Source organism: Nothoprocta perdicaria, unplaced genomic scaffold, assembly GCF_003342845.1.
Source record: "Nothoprocta perdicaria isolate Ctin4 unplaced genomic scaffold, notPer1 scaffold_47, whole genome shotgun sequence".
Taxonomy (NCBI): Eukaryota; Metazoa; Chordata; class Aves; order Tinamiformes; family Tinamidae; genus Nothoprocta; species Nothoprocta perdicaria.
This window is the reverse complement of record NW_020455721.1, coordinates 2,539,543-2,555,950: the sequence shown is the minus strand read 5'-3', so window position 1 is coordinate 2,555,950 and position 16,408 is coordinate 2,539,543. Positions and strand designations below refer to the sequence as shown.

Here is a 16,408-nt window from a genome sequence, read left to right as displayed (position 1 = left end):
CTGTTGTGAAGTGGGAAGCCTCTGCTAGCTCCAGTGCGTGCCTGCCTTTGGATGTAATTAGCAGTATAAGTCTGAGAGCTGTAATGAAACTTCAAGAACGCTTAAAAAATTGGGGTAGAATGGAAAGCTATATTTCAGGAGGAGCTGTGTTTGAAATAGCTGTAACAAGACAGGCAGTGGAGTTGATCTTTAGACAACTAAGACTCAAGAGCTATTAAATATTGGATATTTTATGCAGACACTAAATCCTGAGTGACCATGCCCTGGCATTTTCTTATATAATGTTGCTCTAGTAGCTTCTATGTAGCTATGTAAATCTTCAGCTGTTTCAGATCTGGACCAATTATTGGTTGATTTTACTTTCTTCCTTTGCCAGATGAACTGTTTTTTGGGGTTTTTTTTTTGTTTTTTTTTTTATCTTCTGACATAGAATAACTGGAGGGAAAGCTGAAATTTGTATTTGCTGTGTTTGATATTCTGTTGGTGTGTGCAGCTCCCTTATACAGGCAGCTGGGGCAAAGTGAAGACTAGGCTAACTGCTTTGCCAATTCTGCCTTTTAGGCCATGAAAGCTCCAGAACTGAAGGAAAAATTGGAAGAATCAGAAAAATTAATAAAAGAGCTAACAGTCACCTGGGAAGAAAAACTAAGGAAAACAGAAGAAATTGCACAGGTAATTCAAAATCTGAAATAGGAAAGGGAAGCCAGCTGAATTCCATGAGCTTCAGTGGACTGTGCTGTCTTCTCCACCCACTGGATTCCTCTGGATTTTCCTCATGCTTTCCATTTTTTTCATGGTCTGAGTTTCATTAGAATAAATATAGTTGTGTCACTTGCATAATTGATAAAAGCTCTTATTTGATTTTTTAAACAAAACATCCAAATACTTTCAGGCCACTTTTTTGATTATAAGAGCATAATGTGATCCTGAGCATGTTTTCTGTGAAGTCACTATAAAATTAACCATTTCAAAAGCATCAAAATTTGAGGCAGTTGTTTGTACTTTCTATTGCTTTTAGTGTCATATTAATTACAGGAGGAAAATATGTATATGTATTCACTAGTGATAATATAATGTTATATCTTAAGATATTATTAAATATATCAAAACTATATTATAAGCAAGCACCTTTTTGGATAAGTAGGTGTTTGAGGTTTAGGTATGATTTCAGTCTATAAAAATAAATTTTGTTAAAAGTAAGTTAACTGACTATTGATGTCTATCTTGCATTCTTTTCTTGCATCTAATGTGTGATGCTGTTTCTGGTAGCAATGTATAAAATGTGTGCTAATCTTCAGCTTCAAGTACTCTTCACTTAGTGTACTTGTCTCTACATATTGCAGCAGAGAAGATTAACCTGTTTTTGTTTGCAGGAGAGGCAAAGACAGCTAGAGAGCATGGGAATATCACTAGAGTCTTCAGGTATCAAGGTGGGGGATGACAAGTGTTATCTGGTAAACCTGAATGCGGACCCTGCACTCAATGAGCTGCTGGTTTATTATTTAAAGGTAAGAATGCAAACAGGATGTTGATGTGGAATGGAAAAATAACGTGTTTGTTGACTTCAGTTTGTGGCTAAATTCATCATTCAGTGCATATTTAGATTTTTGTAAGACTATTTGGAATTAAAATAAAGCAGGCCTGCCTCTACTGTTGCAGCTTGCATTATCTCTTGCAATTAAGCTTGCTGGTTGCCTGATTGATCTGCCAAATACCAAGTGAAATGTAGTGTGCAAGGTGGGAGAAGTAGTGCTCTCAAGTGTGCTCGTGCTCCCATAAATTCCAACTCTTCCAGCCAGGAACCAAGCAGTATTTTGGCTTAAGCAGTATTGCTGCTTAATTTAAGAGCCTTATATAAGATGCTTCTTTCTATTAGTGAATTGAGGAATGCCTTAAATATTTAATCAGTTAAGCAAAGGGGAATGTGTTTAGTAGTAATCAGTAAGAATACACAGGGATTAATGAGGAGAAAAATAAAATAAAGTTTAAAAAACTCTTAATAATGTATAGACATGTGTTTCCCTGTGTCACTACTTTTCATGCTATTCAGTTTAGCATGGTCTTCATTTCAGAGGGAAAGTGTGAAATACAAACTGAGCAAAGCCAGCTAAGTAGGCAATAGTTTGGAAGTGTAAGTTCCTTGTGAATAAGATAGGAAGGACTGTCCTGTCCAGTTTATAGCTAGTTTTCTGGTTTAGGGACAATGCTTGGGCTTCTGTGTTTGAACAGCAGCAGACAAAATATAGCGACAACGTAAAGCATTTCCACCAGACTTTACAGTATGGCTTCAGGTTACTTGGGGGTCACTATACTTGTCTGAGTGCGTAAATAATATTCCAAAAGCAAGGCTGACTCTGTACCTTGTTTCTTTGTCCAGCTCTTGTACTCTGTCACATAGGGCTGTAAGACATGGTTGGTTTACTTCACTGTATGCATTACCACACACATACATATATATGTGTGTGTGTGTGAATATATATGCATATTTATATGCACACAGAAATGTGTGTGGTTTGTGTATATATACACAGGTATATAAGAGTGTGTATATGTATTATTTGTGTATCTGCACACACACATAAATGTATGTATATGGATATATGCATGCACGCTCATGAGTGTAACCATAGTTTAAGAATATTTTTAAAATTGGTCTGTCAGATGCTTTATTTAAAACTATATTAAGATGAAATACAGTGCAGCAAAGACCTTTATAGTCTTCCTGTCAACTGTGGCACTGTTTCTGCTGTGTAGCTGTGCCTAACAAAGGATCACTACGTGGATTTTGTGGTCTCAGTGCTTCAACTAATATTGTCTTAGTTGTATAAACAGGAGTAGTTTGCTCGCCTCTTAGTAATGGCTTCTTTTCCAGGATCACACAAGAGTTGGTGCAGATACCTCTCAGGATATACAGCTCTTTGGTATAGGAATCCAGCCAGAACACTGTGAGATTGATATTGCTGTAGATGGAGAAGTTACACTGACCCCAAAAGAAAATGCAAGGTAAGGAACGTCAGCTACCACTTAGCCTTTGAAGGGCTTGCTTTTCATTACCAAATGACTTGTCTGCATTTATGTTTTACAAAGTCAGAAATATCTTATATTTGGGTCAGTTAGTAGCTTCAAAACAATTGACTTGGGAATGAAATTCAGAGATAGAACTGAGATTTATATACACATACACACGCACGCTAGGAGTGAAGACTTGACTGTGTGTGTCTAAGGTAGTAAATAAGATGACAAAGATGCTGCTGCTACCCCAAGCTCTGTGGGATGGCAGGCTGCATTTTGATGGGGAAGGATAAATTCTGTAGTTCCTGTTGCAAAGCACGAGGCTTTGCAATGCTCATGTGAGAAATGAGCTAATTGAAAGATCTAAAAACTATGGATTTTGTTACCGGGTAAATAAGATATGAATCCAACTTTCTTGTTTTGTTTCTGTTTCAATATTTTCATTACTTTTCATTTTAGAGGTATTGTGACTTCTTCAGTGGACTTTTTAAAATGGAGTCACATACAAGAGTACGAGAAGGAAAGGTTTGAGGGATATCTTGTTAGTTTTTTTTATTTTTAAGAAACCTTTTCTACTCCTCTTTCAGTAAATTACCTCTTCGAGGCAACTTATGTCTTCTGCAGCCTACAGTACAAAATTTCAAACAGAAGGGATTCAGACTTCTGGTGATAGAGTTACAGTGCTGTAAATCAGTCGTTTTGACTGGCAAGAACAAAGGCACATGTCTGGAAAAAATGTATAATATTTTGTCTTAGTCATGCCTATTCTTAAAGCTTGTGTAGGTGTTCTTCAGATTAGAGTCAACAGAAATAAAAGATATTAGAATTTCAGTGCAAAAATACCCATTTTTTAAATCAAATGCCTACATGCTTATACTGACTTGAGAGGGCTGAAAAGATATTTTTCATTTTACTTAAGGGTGTTTTCCCTTTTAAAATACAATATTCTGCCATATGACTCACAGATGTAAAAGTCAAATAGCTCCATTTTTCCCATTTTATGAATGCAACTTAAATACAAAGAAACTTAGTTGCAAATACTATTTCCCAGATGTTCACAAGAATAGAGCTTTGTGAATAACAGAGGATTGTTTGCTGAAAGATGACACTTCGGTGTCAGGGTCTTTTCTTACACTTGAACGTGTTGTATGTTAACAGTATGTTCTGCAGATGTACGCTGACTAACTTGTGCTTTGGAGATCGTTGTCAGCAGGGTTTCCATGAAACTTAAGTTTTTACAAGAGTGTTTACAAGAAACAGGCTGTGAGAATCTAGTTGGTTTGTGCATCATATGGAAAAGAAATCACTGTGCAGCTGGAAGCAGCTGAGACCTTATAGTTACTTTTCCTCCTTTTGTTTTCAGGATTTCACCAAAGTTCTATTTTTTTTTCTTTTAGATCCTGTGTAAATGGTGCACTAGTGTGTTCTCTCACTCAGTTATGGCATGGAGACAGAATATTATGGGGAAACAACCACTTCTTTAGGTAACCGTTTATATTTCTGGGGCTCTTTGCTTACAGCCCCCTTCTCCTTCCTGCTGTTCTGCATAAACTTTTTAGAAACTAAGTGTTAATTTGTCCAACAGAATCAATTTGCCCAAGAGGAAACGAAGGGACTGGCTGAAAGATTTTGAGAAAGACGCTCCCCTGGGCGAGCATGACCTGGATGCAGCTAGTGAAGCTTCTTCAGAACCAGACTACAATTATGAGTTTGCACAAATGGAAGTTATTATGAAGACACTGAACAGCAATGGTAAGGAAATTGCCACATTCGAGTCCAAAGGCCCTTTTGGATCTTTTGACAAACCCTACGTGGGATTTAATTTCTAGGCACAGCAAATAGTCCAGTTGCTGCAGTGCCCTCTGCATTTTCAGAGGAGTATTTTCCAGGAACGGTGTTATATGTGAGTATAAAATAAGCTGCCTGAGAAGCAAGAAGAAAATGCGTTCAGGGAAAATGCATTCAGGCAACTACTAAACTTATGCTTCAACATGCAAAGTACCTACGTTGGTACCTCTGCTGTCCTTTGTAGCAGAGCTGACTTGTAAACAAGTGCAGGTCTATTCATTGTCCAAGCCCTGCAAACCTCTCCTTTTTTGCAAGCTCCTGCAGAAGTGCACGCTGGCGATGGCTCACTCAGGTTCACGCTTCCTCTTGCACCAAATCACTGACACGATTTTAACCCTCTTTGAAAGACACTGTAGACAAAACAAGCCTGTAGTCAAAATGTCAGCTCGGTTGATTTTGACTTGTGATAACTTTCAATACTTGATCTTTAATTGTTAAAATCTATTGTGATGCCTTTTTTGGGGCAATTTTAATGAAGTAATATGGTATTTTGTAGCTTCTAGAAGTCAAATCATAGTTCATGTTTTATAATATGGTACCAAGATAGGAAAAATCTAGTGGAGTGCTGAGTGCCTTATACATTTTTTTTAAATGCACAGATTTTGAGAGGAATCTTGGAATTTGTCACTGTTCAAGAAAACACAATAAAAAGTATTTCAGTGATATTTCCCGCCCCCTTCATATGTCCCCAGCATTTTCATTATTTGCTGTGTTTTAGTCATCAAAATACAGCATTTTAGTGGTTTTTGTTGTTGTTGTTCCCTTCCTCTTCCACTTTCTCTTTGCTGTTGAGTACAGCATGGTGGCTTTGTACATGTTTGATTCTCTAGCAACAATTTGTTCTTTGCAGTCTGGTTTTGATTTTACTGGAGGTTACTTGTGTGAGTCCACACTTAGTCCATTTAAACTGTCATGAAAAAGATATTTGGTGATAGAAATGTTCTCACTATGGTTCACTCATACCAGGAGATGACTTCCAGATGAACCTGCCGTCCTGGTGGTCTTCAGTGTTGTCATCCCTCGTGAAGATTCTGTTGCCTGTCCTAAGGCCTCAGAGCATCCCCTATTTGTGCCGAAGCTGGGACAAAGGTTTTCCAATTGACTGGCTCGTGCATGAGATGACTGGAGTCATTGGAGGGCATTAACTGGTGCTTGATCTGCTTGTCACTAACTAGAGATTGGAGCAAACGTTAGTAGTGTGCAGTGAGTCGGTGTTGGGTGACTAGAGGAGCACACTTTTTTTTTTTTCTTCATTTTTTAATATCTAGCTGTTGGAAGGGGTGCTTCTGAACATTGTAAACATCTTTATTTTGGATCAGTCAGCTTTTAGTGGATTGGGATCCAGGCCTATTTGTGTGTGTGGACACACTTGCTATTTCCTTAGCTTGGTTTCCTTCCTCACGCGCAGCAGATCTTTGCTCTCCCCTGTGTGGTGCAGCTCCAGAGGAGCTGGGGAGCTGTAACCCAGCTCTCCTGCTGCTCCTCTATTCACCTCCTTCCTGCACAGATGTTTCTCAACCAAGTTGGAGTAATGAGGGTTAATAAACCCCAACAATACAAATAACTATGGTCTTTGATTCCAAGGTTTCTTATGTAACTGGATAACACAGTTTTTCTTCGTCTTAATGGCAAATCAGAAATATCTTTTTTTCTGAGATACTCTCAGCTTGCTGGAGAAGTGGCATGAGCTAAACTTCATCTCTTCATAATTTAAGCTAATGCAGGTCTGTCAAAAACCTGCATTTATTTATTTATTTATTCTTTATATATTTATTCTTTATATATTTATTCTTCTTCTTTATATATTTATTTATTCTTCCTTAAACTGAAAAATAAATGAGGGGGAGGCAGAAAAAATAATACACAGGAACCCTAAGTATCTGCCTGAAGCATTTGAAGACAGTTGCTTCTATCATCTGCTTTCTCTGGAGGAATCACAGGGGAAGAGGAAAAAAGAAGAGTTGTTTTAAGAATTGTACAGATAATTATTTGTGGAAATTTGTGAGTTTTGAGGCTTTTGAGGCATCAGTGATTTGACATAGCCAAAGCAAGGATGTGGGGGTGCTTTTCTTGATGTAGCTGAGAACAGTAGCTCTGTCCAGATGAGCAGCCTGGCTTCTCCATGGCACAAACACGCTACCGTTCCTGGCGTGTCAGCTCTGCCGCGGAGCCCTCTGTTACATCCAACTCTAGGAAAGTTCCCAGGAAAGTGTTGGGCTTTGGAGAGAGCTATGAACTAACCACCCACACTGCCCTGCTCCCCTGCCCCAGTCACCACGCTCATTTATCTTTGTGAGATTTGGATCAACTTTGCAAGACAAACTTGAGATGCTGATCACAGGAATGCATCGCAGAAATATACCTTATTTCTGTGTGTTTTTCAGGTTTTAAGTAAAGGATTTGGTTAGGTTACATGGCATTCCAGTTAAGTTCACAAACAAACCAAAAAAACAACTTGCATATCAGGCTGGGAGCTAGTGTTTAAATCTCTCTCAAGCACTGTTATCAGCTCTGAATAGTGGCAGTTTTCACTGTTTATAGCTTCCTCATGTAGTTAAATGATTCATAATTTACCTTCATGATCTCTTTAGAGAAGTTGTCTTCAATTTAATCTTAAAACATATGAATTTGAATTGTATTGAAATGCAAAATGCAAGTGCCTGATAAACTGCATGATATCCCTGTGTGTTTTTGTTTTTAAGTACTAGTGACTTTGCTTTTTCTAACTCAAGAAAGACTAGTTTTCTTTGCGTCTTGTGCCAAATATTTTCCTTAGGAAAACTTGACTGTGTGCGGGGGATGTGATCCTCTAAATCTAGCTGAAAAGTTCACTTGTATTAAGGAATTTAGAGTCACAGACTAGCTCAGGTTGGAAAGGACTTCTGGAGACCATAGAGTCCCCCCTGCTCATGACAGGGTCACCTATAGCTGGTTGCCCATGGATCCATCTAGAGAGGCTTGACTATTTCCAAGAAGAGGGAGTCCACAGCTCCTGGGGTGGGTTGGTTTGTGGGGATTTTCTTGTTTAGTTGTGTTTTGCTGGGCCCATGTTGCGTCCCAGCAGGGCCGAGCAGGGGGGCAGCGTCGCCTCCCTCCAGAGGGGCCAGGCTGGGTCTTGCCCCGGCCTGGCCTGGAGGAGGTTCCTCTGTGCCCCCCGTGAGCCAGTTCTGCAGCATCTGCCCCTCACCCTGTACCCTTGGGTTCCCTCTTGGAGAAGCTGAAGAAACTCCTTGTTTCAGTGACTCAACCTTAAATTCATTTCCTGTATTTCCAAACAAATTAGAGAGCTTTAATTGCTTCCATGTCTGTTCATCTTCTGCATAATATATCTGTGGGATTTTTTGTGTGTATGTGAGTGTTTTTAACCATTCTGAAACAATTAAAACTGTTCAGGCCGTGATGCAGACACCTGCAGACAACCTTGGTAGTGTCCGGAGAGGGGAAGAGGAGGAGGATGCTACAGATGCCCATCAGCACCTTGCTTGGCACACTGGCTATTAGTGCTTGGTCCAGCCTATCTCCAGCGTTGCACTGCCTGCTTAGGAGCTGAAAATAGCCAGCCTTCTTTCTGGGAATATCGTGTTCTAAAAAGCAGCATTTGTGGTTATTTTAAGCCTGTTCTGGAGCACGCAGTGTTTTGCAATTCGGTTGCTATTTATGCTGACGGCTCTTTAGCTTGATGCTTGTCATTGCCACCACGGCCCTATTTCACAGGGCCTTTGTGCAAAGCCAGGGGCTTTTCCCGCTGACGGGGATAGGGCCTCACCAGCCACTTGCAGCAGGGTGTATTTTCTGCTCAAAATGCACCTTCTGCTAAACTTAATACTTCAAGAGGAAGGATGCTGGGAGGCAGATACAAATTCTTAACAGCAGCACCCTGGAGACCACGTTTCCTTCCCTGGCATTTCTAATAAGAATAGTGTGTAAATACCCATTGATGTTAAAGTTACAAATAGTTGCTTAAATTATCTTTTGCTAAATCAATCTGAATAGTTTTAGTATATGGCAGTTGCTGTGACTTGCTGAATGCAGCAATGCTACATTGGCCATCATACACTACCATGGGTGGACACCCTATAGAGCCCTTCCTATAAATTAGCGTTTAATCCTCTAATAACCCAACTTCCAATTCGTGCAACATTGCAGGGTTAGGGAGACTCGCACAGAATGTTCCTGGGGGTGGTGTTTGCTATTCAAGGCAAGATGGTTCATAAGGAAGTCGTGCTGCATTTGCTTTGTTTTGGGGGTTCGTTTGTGTGAGAAAGGTACCTCCATCTGTGGAACAGGATGATACAACGGAATGCAGCTTGTATGTGTATTTCTGTTTGTTTGTTTGTTTTCTCTCTCTCCCCCTACCTTGTGACAGGCTGGCATCCTTTAAAGGCATAGCAGCCCTTTCAAAGTGATTTTGTTTCTCCTCTTTGCCAAATGGAAAAGGTTTCACAAGCGTTTGCTCGTTTTAAAGCTGCAGCTTTGCATGGGAACGTTTCTCTTGCTGCCCCTGCAGCTCCTGCAGCCCGCGGGGCCGCTGCCGCCCAGGGGCACCCAGCTGGTACCCAGCGCAGCAGCCTGTCGCCCGCACTGGGCTTAGGCTCTCACGTGTGCGTGCATGAATCCAGTCTGTACTGGCAGCGTACAGAGCAGCTTGTGACACTGAATTACCCTTTCAGAGGCACAGTTTGTACCTAGACCTTTAGGTACACCAAGCGATGCTGCCTTAACGTGCATGCAGTTTCACTAAACTCCTGGTTGGCACAAGCAGTTCGTGTTTCTGGCTTTAGGATTCAGCGGGATACTTGCTGTGAGCGGTAGTGGCATGAAGTGTGCTGCTAAATGCAGGAGTCGCCTCCGGGATGCAGTTTGCTTCGTGTTGTGCAGCGCACGGGCTCAGGGCCCGCGTGACCGTGTTCACACAGTGGGTTTGTCTCCGTTTTCATCTGCTGCCCTCCATCGTGTTCATTCTCTGCCAAAATGGAGAAAGTAACTGCTTTGCCTTCCTCAAATCACTTCCTTCACTGGCTGACATCGTCTCCTTTTGTGTCTTGCTTTGTTTCCTTATTTTCTTGATTAATTTATCCCTTTTTCCATCCATTCTTTCTTTCCTACTGGGATTCTGGAACATACTCAGAATTCACAATACTGAAGTTTGCAGCTGGAGTGAGTCTCAGCCATTGCTCTATCTTTCTGCATGCCGTATTCTTTCATGTTTGCATTCATTTATTTGGGCTTTTGGACTGTGAGTTTTTAAAAGCAGTGTGGCCATCCTGTGTTTGGAAACAGCTTGGGATGTCTTGATTATTGCTGCCATATGAATAACAAAAGCGTTTGTTCTGTAATGCTGAAATGGCACTGTCTCACTTGTTGCCGGTTTTGTTTGCTTTCAGACCCGGTGCAGAACGTGGTGCAGATTCTGGAGAAGCAGTACCTGGCGGAGAAGCGGAGCGCGCTGGAGGAGCAGCGGCTCATGTACGAGCGCGAGCTGGAGCAGCTGCGGCAGCAGCTCTCCCCGGAGCGGCAGCACCCGCACGGCGGCGAGAGGCTCGCGTACGCGGCGCACGCTGCTCAGCACAAAGTGAGCCTCTGGGCAGAGGAGAGGTGAGAATCGCACAGTCACACAATCCTTAAGGCTGGAAGGGACCTCCAGAGGTCATCTAGTCCAACCCCCTGCACACGCAGGGTTACCCGGAGCACGGGGCACAGGGCTGCGTCCCAGCAGGTCTTAAACATCTCCAGAGGAGGAGACTCCATAACCTGTCTTGCCAACTCGAGTAAGAACTACTAGGAGGGCAAGTGAAAGATCCAAGTTGAACCACCTGGCAGAAACTTGACAATTTATTTTTTTCATAGCATTAAACAGCAGCACAAGCTCCACCTTTGGCAGAATGCAAGCATTTGTTTTCAGATTATATTCTGACACGTGAAGTGGGTACAAGGTCTTCCAGTTTGATTTAATAAACCATTAGCATAAGGATTTAGCTTTTATTGGTCAGTGTTACAGTATTTTTTATCAATTCTTAAAGTTAAAAAGAAATTCTACTAAAATGTTTGATTTAACGCTTACAGGTGAAGTTAATTCTGGGAAGAAAGGATAGCATAGGAACAAGCTTGTCCATGCTGACTAAGGAGTCTACTCAGGCACATTCTTTGAGAATATACAATGAAAAGGGTATTTTGTAATCCGAAGGATTACAAGGAAGGCTCCAAGTTTTGCATGTGCATTTCTATAAGTAAGCTCAGCTTCAGAGGTGGCTTGCTATAATTGAGTATTGGTGAATGGTCAAGCACAATGTGTTGGAAGTGCTTGGGAAGTAGTGAGAGAGGGGGCTCGTGGTGAGGTGAGACAGCAGGAGCCCCTTGGTTGGGGAGCAGCCTGGCCCCTAAGGCAGCCCTGGAGAGGGATGGTTGGTGACTGGCACGAAGAGTGTAAGGAGTGGGCTAGGGAGGTGCGAGCAGAACTGAAGCAGTGTGTGTTTGCATCTTGAAAATGAGAGAAACTTGTTCTTGGTTTTAGCGGGGAGACTAGGATGTTCATGGAGATGAGTTCTAGGGCCAGTGATGTGAGATGATTCAGCCTTCAATTACCGTGTGTTGGTACACAAACATACTCTGCCGTTAAGTTTGTTCAGAAGGATAAATAACCAGGTGTACTGCTAGGTTTTCTTATAAGTTTTTGCTTTATTTCCTTCTGAATGTTTGTCTTTTGAAACAGAAGCTTCATTATTTATTCAGGATTTTTTTTTCTGTTCTTGGTGACTCCAAGTGCTCTTTTTTACTTTTCCTTTATTCTCTACCTTAAGAAATCCTTCTACAAGAAAAGTCAACACAAAGCAAGCCAAGACTGAGTTTCAGCTTTTAAATGTGAAGTGTTAGATACAGAACAGGTCTAGTCCTATATACCCTGCTTGGTTTAGTGTTTGTATAAGGTCTTGTTTTGTCATTCCTGCCAAGTTTGGCCTGGAAAAAAAACAAAACCCAATCTGCTCATGCACTCCACTAATGATGACTAGAATGTTTTCCATGGCAAGTATGGGGAGAAATGTTGCTCTGTTTCAGCTTTAATTAAAATAATTGTTCCGTCAGAGCTATAAACAGAATCTTGGTATTGTGAACTGAATGTAAATTATCACGGTGTAAGTTATGGCTGTGATTTTGCAGACTGTTCTAGTGCTGTGGCAGCAGAGTGAAAGAAGATGCGCTCTGGCCGGGATCATTCCTGCTGTTCGGAACTGGCTGGAGCGCAGCGAAGCCATTGGGAAGTCTTTGATAAATCACCTCAGTAGCAGAGATGAGAAGGGGGCTTATTGGCAAGGGAAGGGGCACCTTTGAAAGGACAGAGTGGGAGGAGCAGGAAATGGTAAAAATCTTTTTGTCTGTCCTTGACTATGAAGAGGAAAAGAAAGTTGCAGCTGGTGAGCTCAAAGTTACCCAACCACCACATCAGTTTATTGATGCACCTGGTGAGAATGCAGGGTGGTATCAGGGGTCGGGGGCCTGACCTCTGTTTTCTCAGTAGTTTCTAGCAGCTGCTTGGCAAGGGGCTGGGCTTCTCACAAGTGTTCTTGCCTCTGGAGTTCATAGGTGAATACTTGGTGCATCTGTTGAAATGTTTCGGGACTGTACTTGCTACGTTGTTATTGAAGAATGAAAAGCACACACAGATGCCATTTGTAGTGGTTAATAAGGGGGCTGGTAATGTTTCCCTAGCACTGCTGTATGAGTAAGCAGTTTTCTATCCAGAATATCTTGCATTTTTCGGCTCTGGAAGAAGCTTAGGCTTCTAGGGAAAGGAGGAAAAAGAGAGAGAGAGAAAAGAAACTTTTGGATCTTTTCATTTAAGAAACCAGAGTAACTCTTAAGGGGATTTCTGCTTTCAGAGCATGGCAACATGTTGCTGACAGGGTACTCGCCAACCAACTGGGCAGAGCTTGAGTACTGCAGAAGCGGTGGGGAAGGCTCTGTGTGAAGGACGTGTAAAAGAGCCACATCCTTGGATTGCAAAGCCTGTAACTGGTGCAGCTTGGCTGTGGGTCAGCCCACAACCCTGGAGCAGCCAGCAGCGTGGCTTAGCCCGGGATCAGATGTGGGCACGTGGCTGTGTCTGCCAAACGAGCCGGGACACGCCGCGCCGTTCGCTCGAGCTTTGTGCCGACGGGAGGAGGGCAGACGTGCCCGGATCCACTGTTAGAGCCTGTGGGGACAAAGGCAGCTCATCCTAACTCTGAACAAATGTAGTCTCGGGGAAGGAGACGGTACTGGAGCAAACTTCAAAGTGTTTAGAGTTTTATTTCAGGTATTAAGAATCCCAGACACTTACAGTGACAACTTTTAAGTGTCAGATTTGATTTTGTTGCTGTTGTTGTTGTTTCAGGATTTCATGTTCAGTAGTTTTGGCTGATGTTCTGACGGAGCTTAGTATTTATCTTGTTTTGTAAGAGTTAAAATGTCTCATCTGAAACATATTTTGCTACCCTGTGTTTCTGGAGAGGCACTCACACAACTCCATACACAAAATTAGAATTACAAAAATACAAAAAGACAATGATTACTACCTAAAATAATAGTTTGGCTGAGCTACTATAACAACTCTTAAACCATTCCCTTCTCCAAAATCTGATCAAGAAACAATTGGTGCTGAAGCATCTCCACGAAGCTAACTAGATCCAGGTTTGGGGATCACGGAGGGCCTGGTTAGAGCTGAATCCCATGCTCCGTAAGTACTTAAGGATCAAAGCAGGTGTGCAGTGCACCCCCGGGCACAAAGCACCAGCCAGGGAGCAATTCCTGACCCTACCTTCCTTTCTTCTTCTGAGTGAATTAAAAGTTGCAGCTGTCTGTGCAGGGAATCTCTCCCGTAGTCCAGAACTGCTCATTTAATCTTGCTGGCCTGGACAGCAGGAGCAAGGACAGGGAAGGCAGTTCTGCGCGCTGCAGCTGGGGAGGAAGAGGATGTAAAGATCTGCTGCCTTTTAAGGTCCAGCAAAAGGCAGCCCTGCTTGCTAATGCTGCCAGGCATTTCCCACTGCTCTGTAATTCCACGTGGAGGGACCATCCCAGTGCACTTGCACCTGCCCAGGCTGTGTGCTTTGGGATATCTGGAAAGAGCCCCTCCAGGGCTGTTTCCGGGGATTAAAAGGCACATTAACAGTTCTTCATGGCTTGTGCTGTGAAGGCATCCAAAAGATCTGACCATATCTCAAGAAGGGCAAAGGGGCCAACTTTACCTGTGTTGGCAGCCAAATCCACAGAGTTCAGTTGTTCCTCCCAGCCTTGTGACTAACGTGGTGTGTTTGGTAGCGATTAAAAGTATGTGCACGATGCATTTCAGTAGGGTTTTGCACAGGAAAGCGGCACGTTGGTACGTAGGAGTGGTAGCCACCCAAAAATCTGAGATTTGACCCTAAGGCCCGTGTAACAGGAGATAACAGGGTGCAGCAGCTGCAGCTGGGCTCCTGCAGGAAGGCAGGAGGGGCCTTTCACTCTCCGTTTGCTCAGAGGAAAACCATGGAGAACTTTAAAGGCGAAATAAAGATGAGGATCCTCGGTGAGAGGTTGTCTTTGTATCACACATGGAGGTGAGCATGTGCCCTTGCATCACACTTTGTACCGTACAGCACGGGCCGTAGCAGGGTTGCCAGGCTTTGCAATAGAGCAGGCTGGCTCGGAGGAGCGTCGGGAACCTTTTTGGAACTGGCTGCACAGAGTGTACAGGTTATCAGCCTGCATTCATTGATCTATTATTTACGAGGTGCCTCTGGTTTACAGAATGGGACTTTGTGTGTGTGTGTGTGTGTGTGTGTGTGTGTGTGTGTGTGTGTGTGTGTGTACGCACTGGAGCTGGCTGAGGGCCAGCTCTGCAGCACTGCCAAAATCCCCCAGCCCCCTGGGTGTCATGTGGGGGTGCAGGGATCCCAGGTGCCAGCACCGGGACCCCAGGAACAGCAGTTTTATCAAGATAAAGGATCGCGGGAGGGGACTGATACTTTCTGTGCAAGGAGACTCCGGATTACCGGGCAGGGCAGCTGCAATTATTCCATGCCTTGAAAGCCAGGAATATCCCTCGGGCCTTTGGCAGATTAGCCTTGTAACAACTCCCACAGTACCCTGCCCTTTTATTTGGGCGCTGCAGTGCTTGGCCTCTCTCAACACCCGCATGTGTTTTAATAGGTGCCAAGTGCTTTTCAGTACAATTGTCTTCAATACAATTGTTTGCTAATGTAGTGCTATACAGCATTTCTTCTTCATTTTATTTGAGAAAAGTCTTTGTTAGCCCTCCTATTTGCAACCTTCCAATAATGGAAATAGGTTTCTGTGTGTTTTTCATGTTACCTACTGCACCACAGGGATGAATTGTTTCGACAGAGCCTGGCTAAGCTTCGAGAACAGATAGTAAAGGCCAATACGCTGGTGAGAGAAGCCAACTTCCTAGCAGAAGAAATGAGCAAGCTAACGGATTACCAAGTAACCCTCCAGATCCCCGCGGAAAACCTCAGTGCCAACAAAAAGGTAATAGGAAGTATCAGTCCTGGAAAATGGAGAGGTTCTGATGCTCATCTGAAGTGCATAAGAATGTATGACATTCAGCCAACTTAACGACATAATTTAATAAAGAGGATGTTTTATGTAGCACTCAAAATATGGATGCTACCTAGTTTTAATGCTTGGAAAGTGGATGGGTAAAACGAAAAGTTAGATTGTCACATTAAGTATGGATCTTGTTCTTTCAGATGCGTGATAGTCATATGCAGTTTGCCAAGAAGCATTTGCATTATGTTGTTGTAAAATCTAAGCAGAATGTTCTACTTTAGTTTCTCTTATGTTAACAAAAATTGGTAATAATTTTGGCAATAGATCCCTATATTATTTTGTATTAAGAGTGAGTCTCTAGTCGTAATGTTCCTACAAATACTATATCAACTAAGATGGTGTACTTGCCACAATTGATTTAAGTGAGACTATTCTTAATGTTACTCTGTGAACAAAATCCAGCTGAGAAGGACAAAAAACTTAGGTTGGACCTTCACAGCCTAAGTGATGTTGTACTTGAGAGCGGCAATAACATGGGTGGCATGCAGAGGGAAGCTCTTTATTCTACATAGCAGTGTAACTTGAGTGAAGGGGGAAGCTACTCGCGAGCCTTTCCTGCTGTGATGCCTTTTATTTTCTTTTCCCTCCCTCTGGTTTAGCGGGGTGCAATAGTAAGTGAGCCTGCTATTCAGGTGAGAAGAAAAGGAAAAGCTACTCAAGTGTGGACTATTGAGAAGCTGGAGAACAAATTGATCGATATGAGGGACCTCTATCAAGAATGGAAGGAGAAAGTTCCTGAGGTAGTATACACATATTTTTGAACCCCCTTTTAATATGCTGCACTGATGAAAACAAAAGATTCCATATATGAAACGGTGCCGTACAGTTGATGATTTTTATTTACCACAGTGCTAAATGATGAGGATGATCATGCAGAGTGAAACACAGCTGTGCTTTCTCCTCACCAGCATCCTCAAGCCAAATGGCAGTGACTCGTGATGCCAGCAAGGATGTGTCTTTACCT

At 42.5% G+C, this 16,408-nt stretch overlaps 1 protein-coding gene across 1 annotated transcript in view; it reads left to right on the top strand.

The window, feature by feature from the left end:
• KIF13A (kinesin family member 13A) overlaps window positions 1-16,408 on the top strand; it is a 101,520-nt gene that overhangs the window by 63,028 nt on the left and 22,084 nt on the right. The window contains exons 12-19 of the mRNA XM_026047010.1: window positions 562-672; window positions 1,374-1,508; window positions 2,873-3,003; window positions 4,410-4,496; window positions 4,598-4,764; window positions 10,245-10,455; window positions 15,201-15,363; window positions 16,044-16,184. Of these exons, the coding sequence (XP_025902795.1) occupies window positions 562-672; window positions 1,374-1,508; window positions 2,873-3,003; window positions 4,410-4,496; window positions 4,598-4,764; window positions 10,245-10,455; window positions 15,201-15,363; window positions 16,044-16,184 (1,146 nt within the window). The remainder of the gene's footprint in view (window positions 1-561; window positions 673-1,373; window positions 1,509-2,872; window positions 3,004-4,409; window positions 4,497-4,597; window positions 4,765-10,244; window positions 10,456-15,200; window positions 15,364-16,043; window positions 16,185-16,408) is intronic.